Source organism: Pristiophorus japonicus, chromosome 7 (genome assembly GCF_044704955.1).
Source record: "Pristiophorus japonicus isolate sPriJap1 chromosome 7, sPriJap1.hap1, whole genome shotgun sequence".
NCBI classification, from domain to species: Eukaryota; Metazoa; Chordata; class Chondrichthyes; family Pristiophoridae; genus Pristiophorus; species Pristiophorus japonicus.
This window is the reverse complement of record NC_091983.1, coordinates 72,820,599-72,844,934: the sequence shown is the minus strand read 5'-3', so window position 1 is coordinate 72,844,934 and position 24,336 is coordinate 72,820,599. Positions and strand designations below refer to the sequence as shown.

General features: G+C 46.3%; 1 protein-coding gene and 1 non-coding gene across 2 annotated transcripts; one reads left to right on the top strand and one right to left on the bottom strand.

The window, feature by feature from the left end:
* Window positions 1-23,811, top strand: sf3b6 (splicing factor 3b, subunit 6). The gene is made up of 4 exons (XM_070884382.1): window positions 1-132; window positions 7,037-7,155; window positions 22,072-22,210; window positions 23,294-23,811. Exons 1-4 carry the CDS (start codon window positions 103-105, stop codon window positions 23,378-23,380), a joined length of 375 nt encoding a protein of 124 aa, XP_070740483.1. The 5' UTR covers window positions 1-102; the 3' UTR covers window positions 23,381-23,811.
* On the bottom strand, window positions 844-936 carry trnay-gua (transfer RNA tyrosine (anticodon GUA)). The gene is made up of 2 exons: window positions 900-936; window positions 844-879 (listed from the first exon to the last, which is right to left on the bottom strand). It is a non-coding gene; the product is annotated as a tRNA-Tyr (tRNA).
* Window positions 23,812-24,336: the final 525 nt, after the last annotated feature.

Sequence of the window (24,336 nt, the reverse complement as noted above, 5' to 3'; positions counted from 1 at the left end):
TGACGCAAATCATCGTCTCACTTCCGGTTGGATCGCGGCGAGCGGCCACATTCTGTTCGATTTGTTTCTCTCCAACAACCGAGGACAGTCCGCGCAGGCAGGATGGCGATGCAAGCGGCGAAAAGAGCAAACGTGAGTGAGTGAGAGTGAGTGAGCGAGCGGCGAGCACCGGGACTCAGCGGCAGTCGGGTGGCCGTTCCTATCCGCACGGGCCGGGCTGGGCCGGACCTCTGGGTCTGCTGGGCCTCCCGTCCGTTCGGGGCGCCGGCGCTCACACCGGGCTGGGCTAGGCCGCGGGCAGCCTGAGTCCCACTGGGTCTCACCTGGCGTCCTGCTCCCCGCGCCTGCCGGTGTCTCACTGACGGTGGCCGATTGCCCAGCTGTGGTGCTGGTCCCGGTCCCGGCGGTGAGCCGCGGGCACCCCTGGCGGGTTTTCACCCACTGGGTCTTTCTGCTCGAATAACTTTTACTGTGAAGCGTCTTGGGATGTTTCACTAGGTTAAAGGCGCTATATAAATACAAGTTGTTGTCTCACCTGCCAACCCGCCGCCTGATTGGCAACTGTGCTCCAGGTAACAGCGAGGTTCCCCCAATGAACTACCCAGTCCTGTCTGTTGGTGCTTTCTTTTTGTACTCTTAATATTGATCCTGTTGCGGTCGCCAGAAGGTCAGGTCTGCTGTTAAAACCTACTACCATAATGACCGTAGATGGTACAATCAAGGGCTGGTCAACAGCGAGCGCCAAGCAGCGGTTAAGTAACTTGGCCACCTCCAGAAACTCTTTTGAGTTAACCTGCAAAACATAAAACATGTATCCGTGCCACCCGACCTTAGAACACCAGCTCCTTCGAGCCGGAATTGAACCAGCAACCTAAGGATAATCTTGCTGCATATTGCTACTACAGTCCTCTGCTCTACCAACTGAGCTATCAAAGGAAAGCTTGCCACCTCCAGAAACTCTTTTGAGTTTACCTGCGAAAACATAAACATTAAAGAGTGCCACCCGACCTGGGTGACACTCCAGACATTTACAAGGCCCTTTTTTCCCCCTTTTTTTTTGTTTTTTTTTTTGTGTTTTTCTTTTTTTGGTTTTTTTTTGGGCACTAAAATCACAATTTTCCCCAGTGCCCCCTATAAAAGGGAAGGGGACACTAAAAGCACCGGCAATTAAAACAAATTAACTTTAAAACGTAAAATCAAATTAAAATTTGGTTGCCGGGCGTGATGATGCACTCCAGTCCCTCCGGTGCCCACCTCTCGCGGAAGGCCGCGAGCGTACCGGTGGACACCGCGTGCTCCATCTCCAAGGACACCCTGGACCGGATGTAAGAGCGGAAGAGAGGCAGGCAGTCAGGTTGAACGACCCCCTCGACCGCCCGCTGCCTGGACCGGCTGATGGCACCCTTGGCCGTGCCCAGGAGCAGTGCCACCTCCAGAAATCCGTACAGATGAGCGGCAGGTGGAGGGTAGTTAACGAAGGTCCAGAGATTGTGGTCGGAGGCGTACCTCATGAGTCCGTCTCCGACCCGTGAGACATTTACAAATTTACGTCCAGGCTGTGAACAGTTGCAGTCTCGGGACTCCAGGTGCACAGTAGTGTAAACATAGAAATTAGGAAATAGGTGCAGTAGTAGGCCATTCCGCCTCTCGAGCCTGCACCACCATTCAATATGATAACATAAGAAATAGGAACAGGAGTAGGCCATACGTCCCTCGAGCCTGCTCCGCTATTTAATACGATCATGACAGATCCGATCATGGACTCAGCTCCACTTCCCTGCCTGCACCCCATAACCCCTTATTCCCTTATCATTTAAGAAACTGTATTTATGTCTTAAATTTATTCAATGTCCCAGCTTGCACAACTCTCTGAGACAGCAAATTCCACAGATTCACAACCTGCAGAGAAGAAATTTCTCCTCATCTCAGTTTTAAATGGGTGGCCCCTCATTCTAAGATTATGCCCTCTAGTTGTAGTTTCCCCTATCAGTGGAAACATCCTCTCTACAGCCACCTTGTCAAGACCCCTCATAATCTTATATGTTTCGATAAGATCACCTCTCATTCTTCTGAATTCCAATGAGTAGAGGGCCAACCTACTCAACCTTTCCTCATAAGTCCATCCCCTCATATCCGGAATCAACTTAGTGAACCTTCTCTGAACTGCCTCCAAAGTAAGTATATACTTTCGTAAATATGGAAACCAAAACTGCATGCAGTACTCCAGGTTTGGCCTCACCAATACCCTGTACAACTGTAGCAAGACTTCCCTGCTTTTATACTCCATCGCCTTTGCAATAAAGACCAAAATTCCATTGGCCTTCCTGATCACTTGCTGTACCTGCATACTATCCTTTTGTGTTTCATGCACAAGCACCCCCAGGTCCCGCTGTACTGCAGCACTTTGCAATTTTTCTCCATTTAAATAATAACTTGCTCTTTGATTTTTTTTCTGCCAAAGTGCATGACGTCACACTTTTCAACATTATACTCCATCTGCCAAATTTTTGCCCACTCACTTAGCCTGTCTATGTCCTTTTGCAGATTTTTTGTGCCCTCCTCACACATTGCTTTTCCTCCCATCTTTGTATCGTCAGCAAACTTGGCTATGTTACACTCGGTCCCTTCTTCCAAGTCATTAATCTAGATTGTAAATAGTTGGGGTCCCAGCACTGATCCCTGCGGCACCCCACTGGTTACTGATTGCCACCCTGAGAATGAACCATTTATGTAACTCTCTGTTTTCTGTTAATCAGCCAATCCTCTATCCAGGCAAATATATTACCCCCAACCCCGTGAACTTTTATCTTGTGCAGTAACCTTTTATATGGCACCATGTCAAATGCCTTCTGGAAGTCCAAATACACCACATCCACTGGTTCCCCTTTATCCACCCTTTTCGTTGCATCCTCAAAGAATTCCAGTAAATTTGCCAACATGACTTCCCCTTCATAAATCCATGCTGGCTCTGCCTGACTGCATTTTGCTTTTCCAAATGTCCTGCTACTGCTTCTTTAATAATGGGCTCCAACATTTACCCAACCACAGATGTTAGGCTAATCCTCTATCTCTACTCCATATTCCTCATTTCTCCCCATACCCCTTGATGTCTTTTGTGTCTAGAAATCTATCTATCTCCTCCTTCAGTGACTTGTCCTCTACAGCCTTCTGTGGTGGTGATGTCCACAGGTTCACCACCCTCTGAGTAAAGAAATTTCTCCTCATCTCAGTCCTAAATTTCCTATCCCATATCCTGAGACTGTGACCCCTTGTTCTAGACTTCCCAGCCAGGGGAAACATCCTCCCCGCATCTAGTATGTCCAACCCCGTCAGCATTTTATATGTTTCAATGAGATCCCCTCTCATTTTTCTAAACTCTAGTGAATACAGGCCTAGTCAACTCAATCTCTCCTCATAAGACAGTCCTATCATCCCAGGAATCAGTCTGGTGAACCTTCGCTGCACTCCTTCTATGTATATCCTTTCTTGGGTAAGGAGACCAAAACTGCATCCAGGTTTGGTCTCACCAAGGCCCTGTATAACTGTAGTAAGACATCCTTGCTCCTGTACTCAAATCCTCGTGCAATGAAGGCCAACATACCATTTGCCTTGCTGCACTTGCATGTTTGCTTTCAATGACTGGTGTACAAGGGCACCCAGGTCCCTTTGTACATCGATGTTTCCCAAGCTATCACCATTTAAATAATACTTTGTCCTTTTGTTTTTTTCTACCAAAGTGGATAACTTCACATTTATCCACGTTACAGTGCATCTGCCATGTGTTTGCCCACTCACTCAACCTATCTAAATCACTTTGTAGGGGTCTTTGCATCCTCCTCACGACTCTCAATCCCACCTAGTTTTGTGTTGTCAGCAAACTTGGAAATATTACATTTGGTTCCCTCATCCAAATATATGCATATATATAAAAATATATATTGTGAATAGCTGGGGCCTAAGCACTGATCCCTGTGGTACCCCACTAGTCACTGTCCACCACCCCGAAAAAGACCGTGCTTTAATTTTGTACACTAAGCTCTTATGTGGGACTTTATCAAAGGCCTGAAAATCCAAATACACTACATCCACTGGTTCTCCCTTATCTATTCTATCAGTTACATCCTCAAAAAAAACTCCAGTAGGTTTGACGAACATGATTTTCTTTTCATAAATCCATGTTGACTTTGTCTAATCCTATTGATATTATCCAAGTGTACTGTTATCACATCCTTTATAATAGACTCTAGCATTTTCCCTACTGCTGATGTTAGGCTAACTGGCCTGTAGTTCCCTGTTTTCTCTCTCCCTTTTAAAAAAAATTTGTCACCCTCCAATCTGCAGGAACTGTTCCATAATCTATAGAATTTTGGACGATGACAACCACTATTTCCATGGCTACCTCTTATAGTACTCTGGGATGCAGATCATCAGGTCCTGGGGACTTATCTGCCCTAAGTTCCATTAGTTTCTCCAGCACTATTTTTTTACTAATCATTTCCATTAATTCCTCTTGCTCACTAGATCCTTGGTTCCCTAGCATTTCTGGGACGTTATTTGTGTCCTCTTCCTTGAAGACAACCGAAGTATTTATTTAATTGTTCTGCCATTCCTTGTTCCCCATTATAAATTCTCCCGTTTCTGACTGTAAAGGACCTACATTTGTCTTCACTAATCTTTTTCTTTTTACGTTCTTGTAGAAACTTATGCAGTCGTTTTTTATGTTTCTTGCAAGTTTACTCTCGTAAACTCTCAATCAATCTCTTGGTCCTTTTTTGCTAAATTCTAAACTGCTCCCAATCCTCAGGCTTGCTACGTTTTCTGGCAACTTTGTATGACTCCTTTGGATCTAATACTATCCTTAATTTCTTTGATTAGCCATGGTTGGACCCTTTTTCCTTTTGTATTTTTGCGCCACAAAGGAATGTATAACTTGCAATTCATGCATTCGTTCCTTAAATGTTAGCCATTGCCTATCCACCGTCATGCCTTTTAATAAATCTTTCCAATCTATTATAGCCAATTCATTCCTCATACCTTCGTAGTTTCATTTGCTTAGATTTAGGATTCTAGTTTCGGATTGGACTGCTTCACTTTCCATCTTAATAAAGAATTCAATCGTGTTATGGTCACTCTTCCCTAAAGGCCCCCGCACAACAAGACTGTTAATTAACCCCTTTCATTGCACAATACCCAATCTAGGATAACCTGTTCCCTAGTTGGCTCCTCAACGTACTGGTCTTTTTTAAAAAAAAAATCTCGTATACTCTCCAGGAATTCATCTTCCACAGTATTATTACTAATTTGGTTTGGCCAGTCTATATGTAGATTAAAATCACCTACGATTACTGTAGTACCCTTGTTACAGTTCCTGTTTGATGCCATCCCCTACATTACCACTACTGTTTGGAGGCCTATAGACAACTCCCACCAATGTTTACTGCCCCATGGTGCTCCTTAGCAGCACCCAGACTGATTCTACATCTTGATTTTCTGAGCCAATATCCATTCTCACTGTTGCTTGGATTTCATCCTTTACTAACAGCACCACAACACCCCCTTTTCCTTTTTGCCTGTCTTTCCTAAATATTGAATATCCTTGGATATTCAGTTCCCAACCCTGGTCACCCTGCAACCATGTGTCCGTAATTACAATTATATCGTATCCATTTGCGCTGTTAATTCGTCTATCTTATTACGGATGCTTTGTGCATTCAGATGCAGTGCTTTTAGATTTGTCTTTTTTAACATTATTAGATATCTTAAAATTATTTTGTACTATAGCCCTATTTGTCTTACTGCTATTTTTTCTTACCTGGACCCTATTTGTTAGTGCACTCTTTTGTTTGTATGCTCTGACCCTTCCTGACACAATCTGGTTATCCTTACCACAATCACTTTTTTGCATTGCTTCCTTTTCTTTTCTTTTTAGCATTCTAGATTTCTCTCCACCGGAACCCTCCTCTCTCTCTCTTTCCCCCCCACCCCCCACCCCTCACCCCTTATTTAGTTTAAAACCCTGTCTACCTCCCTAGTTATTCGCACTGGCCTTCGGTCGCCTGAGGAAAAGAGTGTTTGAAGACCAGGCCCTCAAAACTGCCACCATGCTCATGGTCTACAGGACTGTAGTGATACCTGCCCTCCTGTATGGCTCAGAAACATGGACCATGTACAGTAGACACTTCAAGTCATTGGAAAAATACCACCAACGATGTCTCTGCAAGATCCTACAAATCCCCATGGAGGACAGATGCACCAACATTAGCGTCCTCAACCAGGCTAACATCCGCAGCATCGAAGCACTGACCACACTTGATCAGCTCCACTGGGCAGGCCACATAATTCGCATGCCAGACACGAGACTCCCAAAGCAAACGCTCTACTCGGAACTCCTTCACGGCAAACGATCCAAAGGTGGGCAACGGAAATGTTACAAGGACACCCTCAAAGCCTCCCTGATAAAGTGCAACATCCCCACTGGCACTTGGGAGACCTTGGCCAAAGACAGCCCTAAGTGGAGGAAGCGCATCTGGGAGGGCGCTGAGTACCTCGAGTCTTGTTGCCGAGAGCGTGCAGAAATCAAGCGCAGGAAGTGGAAAGAGCGCGCGGCAAACCAGTCCCATCCACCCCTTCCCTCAACGACCATCTGCCTCACCTGTGACCGAGACTGTGGTTCTCGTATTGGACTGTGCAGCCACCAAAGAACTCATGTTCAGGTGGCCGATCAAAACTAGTCCAGGAGATCACATTGGCCGTATTAGGTTCCTTTAAGTTGCAGGTCTGCTGTGGCTCTTATCCCCACTTTCGGACCTCGGTCTGCTCCCATTCAGGTGCACTGCCGCTCTGCAGAAAAACAAGGCAAAGCCACACCTCCCGCCCCACTTCACCGAACTCTCTCACTTGCCAAACTCTCAGGTTTCCCACTCTGAGCTGCTGCACTCCGTGCCCAGGGACGCAGGCAGGTCGAAAGCATACTCTTGAGAGTACACCATGGAAGACATTGCAATTTCAGGGCCATTAATTTGTTATCTTATTTCAGATTCGTTTGCCTCCTGAAGTAAACCGTATCTTGTATATAAGAAATTTGCCGTACAAAATAACGGCAGAAGAAATGTATGATATATTTGGGAAGTATGGACCAATCCGGCAAATCAGAGTGTAAGTACTGATATTTCTGATGGTGTTTTTCTTCTAATTGAAAGGTTTTTTTTATTGCAGTTGTCATCATGCCTCCCAACAGCATGTTTAAAGAGGGTGCCAATTATGCTATTGGGTGGGCCAGCAGCTATAATAAAGAATTGGGCATACTGATTGGGAGATGTGAATTTAAATTCCAGTCTCTATTGCGATTTGCACCAGAGCTGCTGTAGCTTCTGGAAGATGAGGTTTATCAGTACTACTTTTGGTTTCTGAGCAACAAAGAGAAAATGGCACAAAACTGCCCTGAATTAGTCAGTTAAGCAAATCTTCATAGCCAAGTTACTTGTGTAGCTCAGTTGGTAGCACTCTTGCTTCTGTGATAGAAGGTTGTGCGTTTAAATCCCACTCCAGAGACTCAGCACAAAATCTCGGCTGATATTTCAGTGCCATACTGAGGAAGTGCTGCAGTGTTGGAGGTGCTGTCTTTTGGATCAGATGAGACATTGAACCGAGGCCCTTCTTGGGTGGAATAAAAGATCTGATGGCATTATTTTGAAGAGGAGGAGCAAGGGAATTCTCCTGATGCCCTGGCCAATATTTATCCCTCAATCAACATCACAAACCTATATTATCTGCTCATTTTCACATTGCTGTTTGTGTGACCTTGCTCTGCGCAAATTGGCTGCCGTGTTTCTTGCATTACAACAGTGAGCACACTTCATTGGCTGTAAAGTGCTTTGGGACATTCTGAGGGCAAGAAAGGCGCTATATGAATGCAAGTCTTTCCTTTCAAAGCTAATATGGCAGAGCATGCTCTAGAGATGCAAGAGGGTTAATTGACGTGGAAAATTAATTCTTTCCAAAAATGTTGGAGTATTTTCTGCATTGGCGGCTTATTATTTTGCAGTTCTATTGAACTATCGTATATGTTATGAAATTGCCTCCCCACCACCGTGTTCTTCAACATTTTTAAGTCTCAGTAATATTTTCATGATGTTTTCTAGCTCAGTTAATCATTGTCTATTTATCCTGTTACTGTTCAATATTTTCTATGACTGGATGGAGTAAGTGCAAGTGGCAGAAGCACTAGAAGAGACTGAAGCAAACATATAGGGCCCAAGTTTCCACATGATTTGCACCTGATTTTTAGGAGCAACTGGTGGAGAACGGACTATCTTAGAAATCGCAATTCTCCACATTTTTTTTTCTGCAGTTCTAGTCAGGTAGAACAGTTCTACTTTAGAACAGAATTTTTTCTTCAAAAGGGGGCGTGTCCGGCCACTGACGCCTGATTTCAAAGTTTCCACAGTGAAAACGTACTCCAAACTAAAGTAGAATGGAGCAAGTGAAGATTTTTGTAGAACTGAAAAAACCTATTCTACACATTAAAAAATCAGGCGCAGGTTACAAATTAGGCGTCCAGAACGAGGTTGGGGGGGGTGGTGGGGGGAAGGGAACTCATTAAATTCTACAATCAATCCTTATTTATACTTCTACAAATAAATCCAACCTGAATAAACATTTATAAGCAAAGAAAAGATTAAATAAACCATCTTCCTACCTGTGTGAAAGTGCTTCAGCCATCGTTCGAAGGAAACCGGCGTTTGTTGCCGCGCAGGGGAGGGAGGGGAAGGAGACAGCGGCTTGTTGCCACGCAGGGGAGGGAGGGGAAGGAGACAGCGGCTTGTTGCCGCGCAGGGGAGGGAGGGGAAGGAGACAGCGGCTTGTTGCCGTGGAGGGAGGGGAAGGAGACAGCGGCTTGTTGCCGCGCAGGGGAGGGAGGGGAAGGAGACAGCGGCTTGTTGCCGCAGAGGGGAAGGAGACAGCGGCTTGTTGCCGCGGGGGGGGGGGGAGGGAGGGGAAGGAGACAGTGAGAAGGGAAGCCTCAGTGCTGATGTACTGATGGCAATGTGGTTTTATTAAAAAATGTTCAAAAATTAAACAGCTACAAAGAACTACAAAAATGGCCGAGTGCCAATGTTTCTTTTCACACTGAGCATGCGCGAACGCTCCAATGCGCACGCGCAGCGTTGCCGGCAGGAAAAAAACTAATTCCAATAGTACCTGCCCCCTCCCACTTACAAAATCGGCGCGAGTGTAGGCTCCGCTCCCCTGGGCGCCGCGCCAAACAGACAAGGAGCTGCAAAGCGCTCGAGAATAGCGTGTTTTTTTTCTGGCGCTGGGCGCCCGTTTTTTATCCTGTGGAAACTTGGGCCCATAAGGTCTTGTTAGCCAGTTGTTTTTCTGAGGTCTGAAAGAATATTGTGGATATTTGATTGTTGGATTGAAAAAGTATTCTCAAGAAATTCAGAAGAAAATTGTATTTGCAAAATACTTGCAATTATGTACTCGTCATTTGAAGAATGTGTGAGTACTTGACAAGGCAGAGAAATGGACACCAAATTGGAAAAGATAGAATTGGAAGAGGGATGAGGTCAAACACCATTTAGGAGAGTAGTCTTGAGGAGATTTTGAAGACTGGGAAGGAGAGGTAGCAAGGCAAAGTGGTTTTGGCAAAAAATTGATAGCTGAATATGAAAATGCAATGGGAATAGGGAACAAGCAGTTATCTGGAATTAGTGCAGAGGTTGCTCAGCTAAGGTGGAGGAAGTAAGTATTGAATGGATTTGAAGATCCATTTACTGGGATACAGAGAGCCAGTGGTGCTTGACAAGGATTACGATGTTGAGGATACTATTTAAGAAAGGAGTGAAGATAGAAAACGGGGAACTACAGACCAGTTAGCCTGACATCAGTAGTAGGGAAAATGCTAGAATCTGTTATTAAGGACGTGGTAACTGGGCACTTGGGAAATAATAATAGGATTGACCAGAGTCAACTCAGATTTATGAAAGGGAAACCATGTTTGTCAAATCTGTTGGAGTATTTTGAGGTTGTAACGAGCAGATTAGATAAGGGGGAAACCAGTGGATGTGGTGTATTTGGATTTTCAGAAGGCATTTGATAAGGTGCCACACAAGAGGTTATTAAACAAAATTAGTGCTCATGGAATTGGGGGTGATATACCAGCATGGATTGAGGATTGGTTAACGGACAGAGGACAGGAATAAACGGGTCATTTTCAGGTTGGCAGGCTGTAACTTGTGGGGTGCTGCATGGATCAGTGCTTGGGCCTCAGCTATTCACAATCTATATCAATGATTTGGATGAGGGGACCAAATGTAATATATCCAAATTTGCTGATGAGACAAAGCTAGGTGGGAATGTAAGTCGTGAGGAGGGTGCAAGGATGCTTCAAGGGGATATAGACAAGGTAAGCGAATGGATAAGAACATGGCAAATGGAATATAATGTGGAGAAATGTGAATTTATCCACTTTGGTAGGAAAAATAGAAAAGCAGAGTATTTTTTCAATGGTGAGAGATTGGGAAATGTTGCTGTTCAGAGGGACCTGGGTGTCCTTGTACCTGTACATGAAACTCTTTTGGAAGTACCTGTACATGAAACTCTTTTGAGTTTACCTGAAAAAAAACAAACATTAAACCGTGCCATCCGCCTGGGTGACACAGCAGACATTTTCAAGGCCCCTTTTTTTTTTTCCTTTTTTTGTGTTTTTTTTTTGGGCGCTAAAATCACATTTTACCTGTACATGAAACTCTTTTTGGAGTTTATCTGCAAAACAAAACACATTAAACCGTGCCACCCGACCTGGGTGACACACCAGACATTTACAAGGCCCTTTTTTTCCTTTTTTTGGTTTTTTTTCTTTCTTTTTTTTTGGTTTTTTTTTGGGCACTAAAATCACAATTTTTCCCCAGTGCCCCCTATAAAAGGGAAGGGGACACTAAAAACACCGGCAATTAAAACAAATGAAACTTTAAAACGTAAAATCAAATAAAAATTTGGTTGCCGGGCGTGATGATGCACTCCAGTCCCTCCGGTGCCCACCTCTCGCGGAAGGCCGCGAGCGTACCGGTGGACACCGCGTGCTCCATCTCCAAGGACACCCTGGACCGGATGTAAGAGCGGAAGAGAGGCAGGCAGTCAGGTTGAACGACCCCCTCGACCACCTGCCTGGACCGGCTGATGGCACCCTTGGCCGTGCCCAGGAGCAGTCCTACGAGGAGGCCTTCGGACCTACCCGCTCCCCTCCGCACAGGGTGCCCAAAGATCAGGAGAGTGGGACTGAAGTGCAGCCAGAATTTCAGGAGTAGCCCCTTCAAATAATGGAACAGGGGCTGCAACCTTGTGCACTCAATAAAAACATGGAACACGGACTCCTCCAGACCGCAGAAATTGCAGGCGGCCTGGGAGTCCGTGAACCGGCTTAAAAATTTGTTGCACGGCACTGCTCCGTGCACCACCCTCCAGGCCAAGTCCCCGACGAATAGTGGGAGGACCCCTGCGTAGAGTGCCCTCCATCGGGGACCCCCGCCTCCTCCGGACGGCAAGATGGTACGCCATGGCGTGTCCGGACGGCAGGCGAGGATGGCAAAGTTGAGAGTGTGCAGGAGCAGCCCGTACAAGAAACCCCTCCACGCGGAACTGAAAGGCACGGAGGAGATTTCCCCGAGGCGGCTCAAGTTGTGAGGCGCCGGCCCACGAGGGAGGTTCCGGGGTTTGGCGCCGATGAGGAATTCCGTCCGGACGGGGGTCAGTTCGGACGGGATCTCCCCACGTGCTTGAGCCTCCTCGATGCACCTAACGGAGTCAGGGCCCAGAGCTGTTTTTAGCGACTCGTTGGCATCGGCCGCGTGGCGGACGTTGGCAGAATTTAGGCGCCGCGCCAGCGTGTCTGGCGCCATCCAGCCCGCTCCTCCGCCATCGAGCAGGTCCCTGACCCTAGTCACCTCACCAGCCACAGCCCTCTCTTCTGACCGCCACATAAAACCTCGGTCGTGGAGGTACGGATTCCCGAGCAGCGGCTCCTGCAGGACAGCCGGCGGAGAGCTGCGCTTGGTGGAGACTTTGTTCCAGACCCTGATGAGTTCCCTGTAAAAGACGGGCAGCTCCCGGAGGGCGGTCCTAGCACCCCCCCAAGTTCACAAACACGAGCTGCGTGTCATGATTGAGGTCGCGCTGCTGGCGGAAGAAATACCTCGCCAGAGCACACCACCTAGGAGGGGGCTCGACGTAAAGGTATCTCTGCAGGGTCTGAAGACGGAAAGTCGCGAGCTGGGCGCTGACGCACACCAACGACTGACCGTCCTCCTCAAGCGGGAGACTCAAGACCGCAGCAGAGACCCAGTGCTTCCTGTTGTTCCAGAAGAAGTCCACCAGCTTCTTCTGTATCTTGGCGACAAATGCAGGGGGAGGGGTCAAAGTGACCAGCCGGTACCACAACATTGCGGCCACCAGCTGGTTTATGACTAGCGCTCGACCCCTGTAGGACAGCACTCGGAGCAGTCCTGTCCAGCGCCCTAGGCGAGCGGCGACCTTGGCCTCCAGCTCCTGCCAGTTCGCCGGCCAGGCTCCCTCGTCGGGGCTAAGGTAGACTCCCAGATAGAGGAGATGGGTCGTGCTCCAGGCAAAAGGCCTGAGCTCCTCCGGCAGGGAGTCCACCCGCCACTGACCCACCAGGAGTCCGGAACATTTCTCCCAGTTGATCCTGGCGGAGGACGCGACCGAGTAAATCTCCTGGCACTCACGCATCCTCCGCAGGTCAGCGGGATCCTCTACCGCGAGGAGCACGTCATCGGCGTAAGCCGAGAGGACGACCTCCACGCCCGGCCCTTGCAGAGCCAGTCCCGTCAACCTCGTCCGCAAGAGGCGCAGGAAAGGCTCCACGCAAATGGCGTATAACTGGCCGGACATGGGGCATCCCTGGCGCACCCCTCTCCTAAAGCGAAGGGGCGCCGTCAAGGACCCGTTAACCTTAATCAGACACTCCGCGGTGGCGTACAAAAGTCGGATCCGGGCGACGAAATGCGTCCCGAACCCGAAAGCGCGCAGAGTTCCGAGCAGATAGTCGTGATCCACCCTGTCGAACGCCTTCTCTTGGTCGAGGGATAGGGAGGCGACCGACAGACCAGCCTCCTGGGAACAATGGATGAGGTCCCGGACCAGATGGATGTTATCGTGGATTGTCTGGCCCGGGACCGTGTAGGACTGGTCGGGGTGGATCATGTGGTCCAGCACGGCACCAAGGCGAGCAGACATCGCCCTGGCGAAAATTTTGTAGTCCGTGCTGAGGAGGGAGACCGGGCGCCAGTTCTTAAGGAGGCGGAGATCGCCCTTCTTAGGCAGCAGGACGATGACTGCCCTGCGCCAAGAGAGGGGCATCTCCCCGGTCGCCAGACTTTCCCCCAGGACCCGCGCGTAGTTTACCTGTACATGAAACTCTTTTAGAGTCTACCTGCAAAACATAAACATTAAACTGTGCCACCCGATCTGGGTGACACACCAGACATTTACAAGGCCCTTTTTTTCCTTTTTTTGGTTTTTTTTTGGGCACTAAAATCACAATTTCTCCGGTGCCCCCTATAAAAGGGAAGGGGACACTAAAAGCACCGGCAATTAAAACAAATTAAACTTTAAAACGTAAAATCAAATTAAAATTTAGTTGCCGGGCGTGATGATGCACTCCAGTCCCTCCGGTGCCCACCTCTCGCGGAAGGCTGTGAGCGTACCGGTGGACACCGCGTGCTCCATCTCCAAGGACACCCTGGACCGGATGTAAGAGCGGAAGAGAGGCAGGCAGTCAGGTTGAACGACCCCCTCGACCGCCCGCTGCCTGGACCGGCTGATGGCACCCTTGGCCGTGCCCAGGAGCAGTCCTACGAGGAGGCCTTCGGACCTACCTGCTCCCCTCCGCACAGGGTGCCCAAAGATCAGGAGAGTGGGACTGAAGTGCAGCCAGAATTTCAGGAGCAGCCCCTTCAAATAATGGAACAGGGGCTGCAACCTCGTGCACTCAATAAAAACATGGAACACGGACTCCTCCAGACCGCAGAAATTGCAGGCGGCCTGGGAGTCCGTGAACCGGCTTAAAAATTTGTTGCACGGCACTGCTCCGTGCACCACCCTCCAGGCCAAGTCCCCGATGAATAGTGGGAGGACCCCTGCGTAGAGTGCCCTCCATCGGGGACCCCCGCCTCCTCCGGACGGCAAGATGGTACGCCATGGCGTGTCCGGACGGCCGGCGAGGATGGCAAAGTTGAGGGTGTGCAGGAGCAGCCCGTACAGGAAACCCCTCCGCGCGGAACTGAAAGGCACGGAGGGGATTTCCCCGAGGCGGCTCAAGTTGTGAGGCGCCGGCCCCCGAGGGAGGTTCCGGGGTTTGGCGCCGATGAGGAATTCCGTCCGGACGGGGGTCAGTTCGGACGGGATCTCCCCACGTGCTTGAGCCTCCTCGATGCACCTAACGGAGTCAGGGCCCAGAGCTGTTTTTAGCGACTCGATGGCATCGGCCGCGTGGCGGACGTTGGCAGAGTTTAGGCGCCGCGCCAGCGTGTCTGGCGCCATCCAGCCCGCTCCTCCGCCATCGAGCAGGTCCCTGACCCTGGTCACCTCACCAGCCACAGCCCTCTCTTCCGACCGCCACATAAAACCTCGGCCGTGGAGGTACGGATTCCCGAGCAGCGGTTCCTGCAGGACGGCCGCCACTCCAGCCGGCGGAGAGCTGCGCTTGGTGGAGACTTTGTTCCAGACCCTGATGAGTTCCCTGTAAAAGACAGGCAGCTCCCGGAGGGCGGTCCTGGCACCCCCCAAGTTCACAAACAGGAGCTGCGTGTCATAATTGAGGTCGCGCTGCTGGCGGAAGAAATACGTCGCCAGAGCACACCACCTAGGAGGGGGCTCGACGTAAAGGTATCTCTGCAGGGTCTGAAGACGGAAAGTCGCGAGCTGGGCGCTGACGCACACCAACGACTGACCGCCCTCCTCAAGCGGGAGACTCAAGACCGCAGCAGAGACCCAGTGCTTCCTGTTGTTCCAGAAAAAGTCCACCAGCTTCTTCTGTCTCTTGGCGACAAACGCAGGGGGAGGGGTCAAAGTGACCAGCCGGTACCACAGCATTGCGGCCACCAGCTGGTTTATGACTAGCGCTCGACCCCTGTAGGACAGCACTCGGAGCAGTCCTGTCCAGCGCCCTAGGCGAGCGGCGACCTTGGCCTCGGCCTCCAGCTCCTGCCAGTTCGCCGGCCAGGCTCCCTCGTCGGGGCTAAGGTAGACTCCCAGATAGAGGAGATGGGTCGTGCTCCAGGCAAAAGGCCTGAGCTCCTCCGGCAGGGAGTCCACCCGCCACTGACCCACCAGGAGTCCGGAACATTTCTCCCAGTTGATCCTGGCGGAGGACGCGGCCGAGTAAATCTCCTGGCACTCACGCATCCTCCGCAGGTCAGCGGGATCCTCTACCGCGAGGAGCACGTCATCGGCGTAAGCCGAGAGGACGACCTCCACGCCCGGCCCTTGCAGAGCCAGTCCCGTCAACCTCGTCCGCAAGAGGCGCAGGAAAGGCTCCACGCAAACGGCGTATAACTGGCCGGACATGGGGCATCCCTGGCGCACCCCTCTCCTAAAGCGAAGGGGCGCCGTCAAGGACCCGTTAACCTTAATCAGACACTCCGCGGCGGCGTACAAAAGTCGGATCCGGGCGACGAAATGCGTCCCGAACCCGAAAGCGCGCAGAGTTCCGAGCAGATAGTCGTGATCCACCCTGTCGAACGCCTTCTCTTGGTCGAGGGATAGGAAGGCGACCGACAGACCAGCCTCCTGGGAACAATGGATGAGGTCCCGGACCAGATGGATGTTATCGTGGATTGTCCGGCCTGGGACCGTGTAGGACTGGTCGGGGTGGATCATGTGGTCCAGCACGGCACCAAGGCGAGCAGACATCGCCCTGGCGAAGATTTTGTAGTCCGTGCTGAGGAGGGAGACCGGGCGCCAGTTCTTAAGGAGGCAGAGATCGCCCTTCTTAGGCAGCAGGACGATGGCTGCCCTGCGCCAAGAGAGGGGCATCTCCCCGGTCGCCAGACTTTCCCCCAGGACCCGCGCGTAGTTTACCTGTACATGAATCACTGAAAGTTAACATGCAGGTGCAGCAAGCAATTAAGAAAGCAAATGATATGTTGGCCTTTATTTCAAGAGGATTTGAGTATAAGAGTAAAGATGTCTTACTGCAATTATATAGGACCCCGGTGAGACCACACCTGGAGTATTGTGTACAGTTTTGGTCTCCTTACCAAAGGAAGTATATACTTGCCAGAGAGGGAGTGCAACGAAGGTTCACCAAACTGATCCTGGGCTGGGATGATTGTCCTATGAGGAGAGATTGAGTTGACTAGACCTATGTGCTCTCGAGTTTAGAAGAATGAGAGGTGATAGAAACATAGAACATAGGTGCAGGAGTAGGCCATTTGGCCCTTTGAGCCTGCGCCACCATTCAATAATATCTTGGCTGATCATTCACCTCAGTACCCCTTTCCTGCTTACTCTCCATATCCCTTGATCCCTTTAGTCGTAAAGGCCATATCTAACTGCCTCTTGAAAATATACAATGAACTGGCATCAACAACTCTCTGCGGTAAAGAATTCCACAGGTTAACAACTCTGAGTGAAGAAGTTTCTCCTCATCTCAGTCCTAAATGGCTTACCCCTTATCCTTAGACTGTGACCCCTGGATCTGGACTTCCCCACCATCGGGAGCATTCTTCCTGCATCTAACCTGTCCAGTCCTGTCAGAATTTTAAAAGTTTCTATGAGATCCCCTCTCATTCTTCTAAACTTCAGTGAATACAGGCCCAGTCGATCTAGTCTCTCCTCATGTCAGTCCTGCCATCCCAGAAATCAGTCTGGTGAACCTTCGCTGCACTCCTTCAATAGCAAGAACATCCTTCCTCAGATTAGGAGACCAAAACTGAATGCAATGTTCCAGGTGAAGCCTCACCAAAGCCCTGTACAACTGCAGTAAGATCTCCCTGCTCCTACACTCAAATCCTCTATCTATGAAGGCCAACATACCATTTGCCGCCTTCACCGCCTGCTGTACCTGCATGCCAACTTTCAATGACTGATGTACCATGACACCCAGGTCTTGTTGCCCCTCCCCTTTTCCTAATCTGTCGCCAGTCAAATAATCTGCCTTCACGTTTTTGCCACCAAAGTAGATAACCTCACATTTATCCACATTATACTGCATCTGCCATGCATTTGCCCACTCACCTAACCTGTCCAAGTCACCCTACAGCCTCTTAACATCCTCCTCACAGCTCTCACTGCCACCCAGTTTAGTGTCATCTACAAACTTGGAGATATTGTACTTAATTCCTTCATCTAAATCATTGATGTATATTGTAAATAGCTGGGGTCCCAGCACTGAGCCCTGCGGCACCCCCACTAGTCATTGCCTGCCATTCTGAAAAGGACCCTTTTATCCCGACTCTCTGCTTCCTGTCTGCCAACCAGTTCTCTATCCATGTCAATGCATTACCCCCGATACCATGTGCTTTAATTTTGCACGCTAATCTCTTGTGTGGGACCTTGTCAAAAGCCTTTTGAAAGTCTAAATACACCACATCCACTGGTTCTCCCTTGTCCACTCTATGAGTTACATCCTCAAAAAATTCTAGTAGATTTGTCAAGCATGATTTCCCTTTCATAAATCCATGCTGACTTGGACTGATCCTGCCACTGCTTTCTAAATGCGCTGCTATTTCATCTTTAATAATTGATTCCAACATTTTCCCCACTACCAATGTCCGGCTAACCAGTTTATAATTCCCTGTTTTCTCTCTCCCTCCTTTTTTTAAAAAGTGGTGTTACATTAGCTACCCTCCAGTCCATAGGAACTGATCCAGAGTTGATAGACTGTTGGAAAATGATCACCAATGCATCCACTATTTTTATGGCCACTTCCTTAAGTGCTCTGAGATGCCGACTATCAGTTCCTGTGTATTTATCGACTTTCAATCCCATCAATTTCCATAACAATTTCCTGACTAATAAGGATTTCCTTCAGTTCCTCCTTCTCGCTAGACCCTTGGTCCCCTAGTATTTCCTGCAGGTTATTTGTGTCTTCCTTCGTGAAGACGGAACCAAAGTATTTGTTCAATTGGTCTGCCATTTCTTTGTTCCCCATTATAAATTCACCTGATTCTGACTGCAAGGGACCTATGTTTGTTTTCACTGATCTTTTTCTCTTCACATATCTATAGAAGCTTTTGCAGTCAGTTTTTATGTTCCCAGCAAGCTTCTTCTCATACTCTATTTCCCCCCTCCTAATTAAACCCTTTGTCCTCCTCTGCTGAATTCTTTGTTTCTCCCAGTCCTCAGGTTTGCTGCTTTTTCTGGCCAATTTATTTGCCTCTTCCTTGGATTTAATACTATTGCTAATTTCCCTTGTTAGCCACGGTTGAGCCACCTTCCCCGTTTTATTTTTACTCCAGACAGGGATGTACAATTGTTGAAGTTCATCCATGTGATCTTTAAATGCCTATCCACCATCAACCCTTTAAGTATCATTTGCCAGTCTATTCTAGCCAATTCATGTCTCATACCATCGAATTTACTTTTACTTAAGTTCAGGACCCTAGTCTCTGAATTAACTGTGTCACTCTCCATCTTAATAAAGAATTCTACCATATTATGGTCACTCTTCCCCCAAGATTGCTAATTATTGAAACATACAAAATTATTACAGGAATTGACCGGGTAGATGCAGGGAGGATGTTTCCCTTGGATGTAGAGTCTAGAACCAGGGGTCGCAATCTCAGAATAAGGGGCTGGACCATTTAGGACCGAGATGAGGAAAAATCTCTTCGCTCAGAGAGTGATGAATCTTTGGAATTCTCTATCCCAGAGGGCTGTGGTGGCTCAGTCATTGAGTATATTCAAGACCGAAATCGATAGATTTTTGGATATTAAGGGAATCGAGGGATATGGGGATAGTGGAGAAAAGTGGAATTTATGTAGAAGATCAGCCATGATCTTACTGAATGGCGGAGCAGGCTTGAGGGGCTGAATGGCTTACTCCTGCTCCTATTTCTTGTTCTTGTGTTCTTATGAGGGTACAAACAGTATTCTGGATGAGCTGAAATTTGTAAAAGGTAGAAATGACACTGGCATTTATGGAAGAATCCTTGAGGTGATGGTATGAGTTGCAATAATGGTGGCAGGGAGGCAGGGTTATAGATGTTGAACATACTTCTGAGATGAAAGGATATGGTTTCAATGAATGATGGGATGTGGCATAAAAGGCTAAGCTCAGGGTTGAACAGGGCACTATCACTTCAGACCACTGGGTTCAGTCTGAAATAGCAGCCAGGTAAACTGGGGTCAATGGTTTTCTATATGTGTATCACAGATAAATACAGAAAACAGAGAATGTTATCAGCAGTCAGTGTGGTCTCTGAATTGTTCTAAAAAAGACAAACGGACAGCTTAATGACTCAACATGTGTAGAAGTGCACAACTTTGGAGCGAAAGAAGGGAGATCAAAGTGATCTTTGTGTTTCCGGTACACTGGTCATAAAAGTGTGCCAACTGCTTGCTTCTATTTCTTACTAGAGTTAAGTCTTTGTGTCGGTTTTGTCCTGAAGATGCAACTATTTTAAGGCCAAATACCTTGGAAGGTATTGCGGAATATTGTCTAATATTGCGGAAGATCCATTGTTGCTCAAAGGTGTCACTACGTGAAAACCAAACGTATTTTATAAAAAATCTAAAATTATATATGAGCATGCCAGTATATGAATGAAGAAATTAAGCTGCTCACTGCCAAGAAAGGAAGACTTGCATGATCTCAGGATGTCCCAAAGATCTTTGCAGTCAATTGAGTGTAGTTACTGTTGTAATGTAGGAAACACAACAGCAAATTTGCGCACAGCAAGGTTCGACAAACCAGATAATCTGTTTTTTTTTTAAAGTGATGTAGCTTGAGGGATAAATATTGGCCAGGACACCAGGGCGAAGTCCCCTGCTACTACTAAATGTAATGGGACTTTGGCTATCTGTCAGTGGGGCAGTGGCGTCCTTTATCCCACTCGCTGATGTCAACTTTAACTTGATTAGGTATTAGGCAGCTTTGTGCCTGTTAAAGACAGAGACTGCTTTATTAATAAAATAATAGTCAGTGTGAATTTCCCAGATTGCTTTCCAAGAGCCTAATAAGAGCCCCAGTAGTAAACTCCAGCTTGCTTCAGTCTCCCTAACATGAGGCAAGTTCAGTTAAACTAGGGACTCGCATGATTCATTGTGCCTTGTTGCAGGGTTAAATGTGTAATGTCCCAGATTTGAGAGCTACTTTTTTAAGTTTTGGCCCAAAAGATTGAAATTTGTATTGGGGGAGGTGGAGAGAATGCATTTGCTTAATATTTATTTGTATTTCATTTGTGGCTAGAATCAGCAAGTTAGTAGAAATAAAGAAATAATAGTAGAAATAATAGAAACTGAGAGTTTGAAAGAGTTGAGGAAAAAGAAAAATAGTTTTGGGGAAAAAAACTGGAAGACTTTGAAAATAAGACTTGTAGTTTTCCAGTGATACTATTTATAGTTCGGGCATATTTCTGCAATAATGTGCTTTTCTTATTTCCATAATTTATTTTGTAATGGCTGTGTGCTGGTTGAAGCAAGCAGACCATTATGCACAGATGTTTGCAGCACAGAAGGTAGTCATTTGGCCTATCTTGTTATTAAAGCAAAACAATCTCCCTGCATCCTTTCCATATAGCCCTGTAGCATCATTTGCTTCAGATATTTTTGCAATGTTCTCTTAAAAGATGCAATGATTTCTGCATTACCTATTTTCTGTGGCAAAGCATCCTATGCTATAATGACTCTGGAAAAACTTTTACCTAACCTATCTCCTCACTGTCCTGCTGACAATTTTAAATTGACTCCTCATCGTTGATTCCCCAACCAGAAAAAGTCTTTCTCTCTCAACAATGTCAAGACACTTCAATTTTAAACACCTCTAATAAATCTCTTCTTGACTTCTGTGCTCCAGTGGAAATATCAATTCGCTCTTCATAATAGTTTCTCTCCCCTGGTATCACCCTGAGGAATCTGTACTCTATTTTGCTCGAATATTCTTTCTTTAATGCCACTCAAAACATTTGGCCTAACCATTGCCATGTACCAATATGGTTATTTATAGTATGATGTTTGTGAAAGAGATTTCTGCCAGGTTCAAGTTTTCCTTCCACTTTTGGGGAATGGAATGTTCTTTTTATTCATTTTACATTCCTCTCTCGTGGTACCCAGTATCCATATCAACCAAGTACAGAACAGCACAATCTAAGTTGCCTGTTTCCTGCACCAACTTCTGAAAAGTACCCTTTACTTCACTAGAGTACACATTTATCATTTTCATAAAACTGTAAGTGGTATAGAATTATTAATAGTTTCAGGCTGTGGACAAACACATCTTGGAAGCTGGTTTGACAATGCCCATGCTCATTTCATCCGGGACTCTGATATCTGACAAACACTTGCATTCCATTGGTTCGCTTCAAATTCAAACCTAGTATTAAGAGGAGACGTTGACTGTTGCTTGCAGGTGTCTTTTTATATTAAATAATCATTTATTTTTACTGAAATTTGCAATCTCTTCAATTTTGTAATTTATTTCATGGTTCTTACTGAGATTTAAAAATGCTATACATAGGAACAGAAGTAGTCCATTCAGCCCTTCGAGCCTGTTCGACCATTCAGTTAGATCTTGGCTGATCTGCATCTTAACTCCATCTATCCACTTTGTTTCTGTAACCCTTAATAACTTTGCCTAATAAAAATCTTATCAATCTCAGTTTTGAAATTTTCAATTGACGAATCCTCGACAGTTTTTTTGGGGAGGTGGGGGAAGAAAGACAGTGTGTTCCAAATTTCTACTACCCTCTGCATGAAGTGGTGTTTTCTGTATTACAGTAATGTCAGTTCTGCAAATTAATTGCTAGAGTAAACTATTAATGAAACTTATCCACCAATGTAATTTTAACCATCTTGAATTTGCGTAAGTAACTCTTAATTTTATTGCAGTGGAAATACACCTGAGACGAGAGGAACTGCATATGTGGTATATGAAGACATTTTTGATGCCAAGAATGCTTGTGACCACTTATCTGGATTCAATGTATGCAACAGATACCTTGTGGTTTTATACTACAATGCAAACAGGGTAAGTGTTTCAGTACTTGTCTCTCAATTTTAATGTGCAGCATGATGGATATAATGGATACAGGAATTGATACATCAACAATTGTATATCCCTTTAATGTTTAAAAATCCAAGGCACTTCACACATGGGAGTATGGAAAACAGACACTGGACCAGGAAAGAGATTAGATGGGGTGCTCCAAAGCTTTGTTGAGTTGATGGGTTTTAAGGTTTTTAAAGTGGTAGAGACAGATTTAGAGAGGAAGTTCCAAAGACTTTGGGGTTGCTTAAGCCTCTGCTTCAATGGAGGATGAAAGGGGAGAGAGATTTCACAGGTTGCTGGAGTCAGGAATGGACTGTATGCGAAGGAATATAGGGCTGGAGGAGATTGTAGAAATAGTGCAGCTAAGCTATGTGGGGATTTATAGAACAACGACAAGGATTTTAAATTTCGTATGGGGCCAGGAAGCAAGTACAGCACTTTGGGTGGGACTAGATACGCAGAGTTTTGGACAAGTTTGAGTTTATAAGAGAGTGGAATAAGAAGTGCATGAGGGTAGTCACGTCTGGAGGTGATAAAACCATGTATGAGAGTTTCAGGAGCAGAGGGACTGAGGTAGGTGTGCAGTGATGCAGAGTTGGAAGTGGTCTTATCAATGGATGTGAAGTTTAAATCTGCTCAGGGTGCCAAGATTTCAATATTCTAGTTCAGCCTGATAGTGGCCAGGGAACACAAAGGAATCTAGTTCATGATTGTGGAGTGGGGGAAATTCTAAGTGTTGTATTCTACAGTATCTTGCTCTTAATAAGGGATGCACAAACAATCATACATTAGAGCAGACTACAATGGCTGACTGTTTGCCTTGCTTAAAAAGTGCAACATGGAACCAAGGCACTTTGGAAATCTTGGTCCTGTAAATTCTTCCAGGTGTACTTTTGTGGTTAATGATCTTTGCAACCTTCAAATACTTTAAGAATTGGTAACTCATATATTTTCCATTGAGATAAATGCACATTTGTAAATTTGTAGCTTAGAAGTCTGGCTATTTTTGTGGTGTACACAGCGATCTTCCTTTTAGCATTTGTTCCAACAAATTTTTTATAGGCATTTCAAAAGATGGATACAAAGAAGAAGGAAGAGCAACTCAAAATTCTCAAGGAAAAGTATGGAATCAATACGGAAACAAAATGAATCATTGGGTCTTTAAATTTAAATTTTGCAGTGTAAATAATGTTGAAAGGGCTCTTGAACATTTCTAAGAACTGTCAGCAAATTGGATAAATCTCACCAATTTATTTTGTAGTTTAAGAAAACCATTTACTTAGAATAACAAAGTGGATGGTTATTTTAAATGTTAGTGCCATTTATTTTGGCTTTATCAACTATAGCTCAGACATCAAAAATCAGTCAAGTCAATGTAACTATGTTCTTCCTGATTTAAAGCATGGCATAACTAAGTTTAAACTTAAACGGATTTACATTTCCATGTACTTTTATTGGGGCTGCACAATAGTTAAGAGAGTGATTCAAGTGTTGAAGCTTTTTTCACTGTCAACTATGTTCACACTTGTATTCAAAAACTTGTTTATGTACATTAAAATGTAATGTTTTTAAATATTTGAGGCATTTGTGATAATTGTGCTTTCTTGATCGAGTATGAAGCTACATTCCTGTTGACACCATTTAATTAGGTGGCCAGAACACTGGATGATCGCTTGCTTTGGGGCAGGTAGGGGAGGAGGCAGGTGCAGAAACTCCTACAGTTCATTATTCTGAAGATATTCTGACCTTACATTATATCCTGCTCTGTTCCCCCTCTCCTTACCCCCTCTGGATTAAAAGGTTCTGGTCATTAAATGGCAGCCGGTTATAATGTTTTAAATGTCGTGATATTCCAAATGCTTCATTATCTTGATAAATCATTTGGAAGATGAAAATATGCAATTATGTTGAATGTTTTTCCAGTTCAAGAGGACATAATGCTAAATTTGACACGGACACCATTATGCTCTACTGAATTTCAATATTGCTTTTACAAGCGAGTAATTCAGTGAATGGACATGTATTATTTCCATTATCGTACTACATTAGGTGGCATTATTATCCCAAAAACATACCATGTCTGATAAACCCAATCAAACAAATCA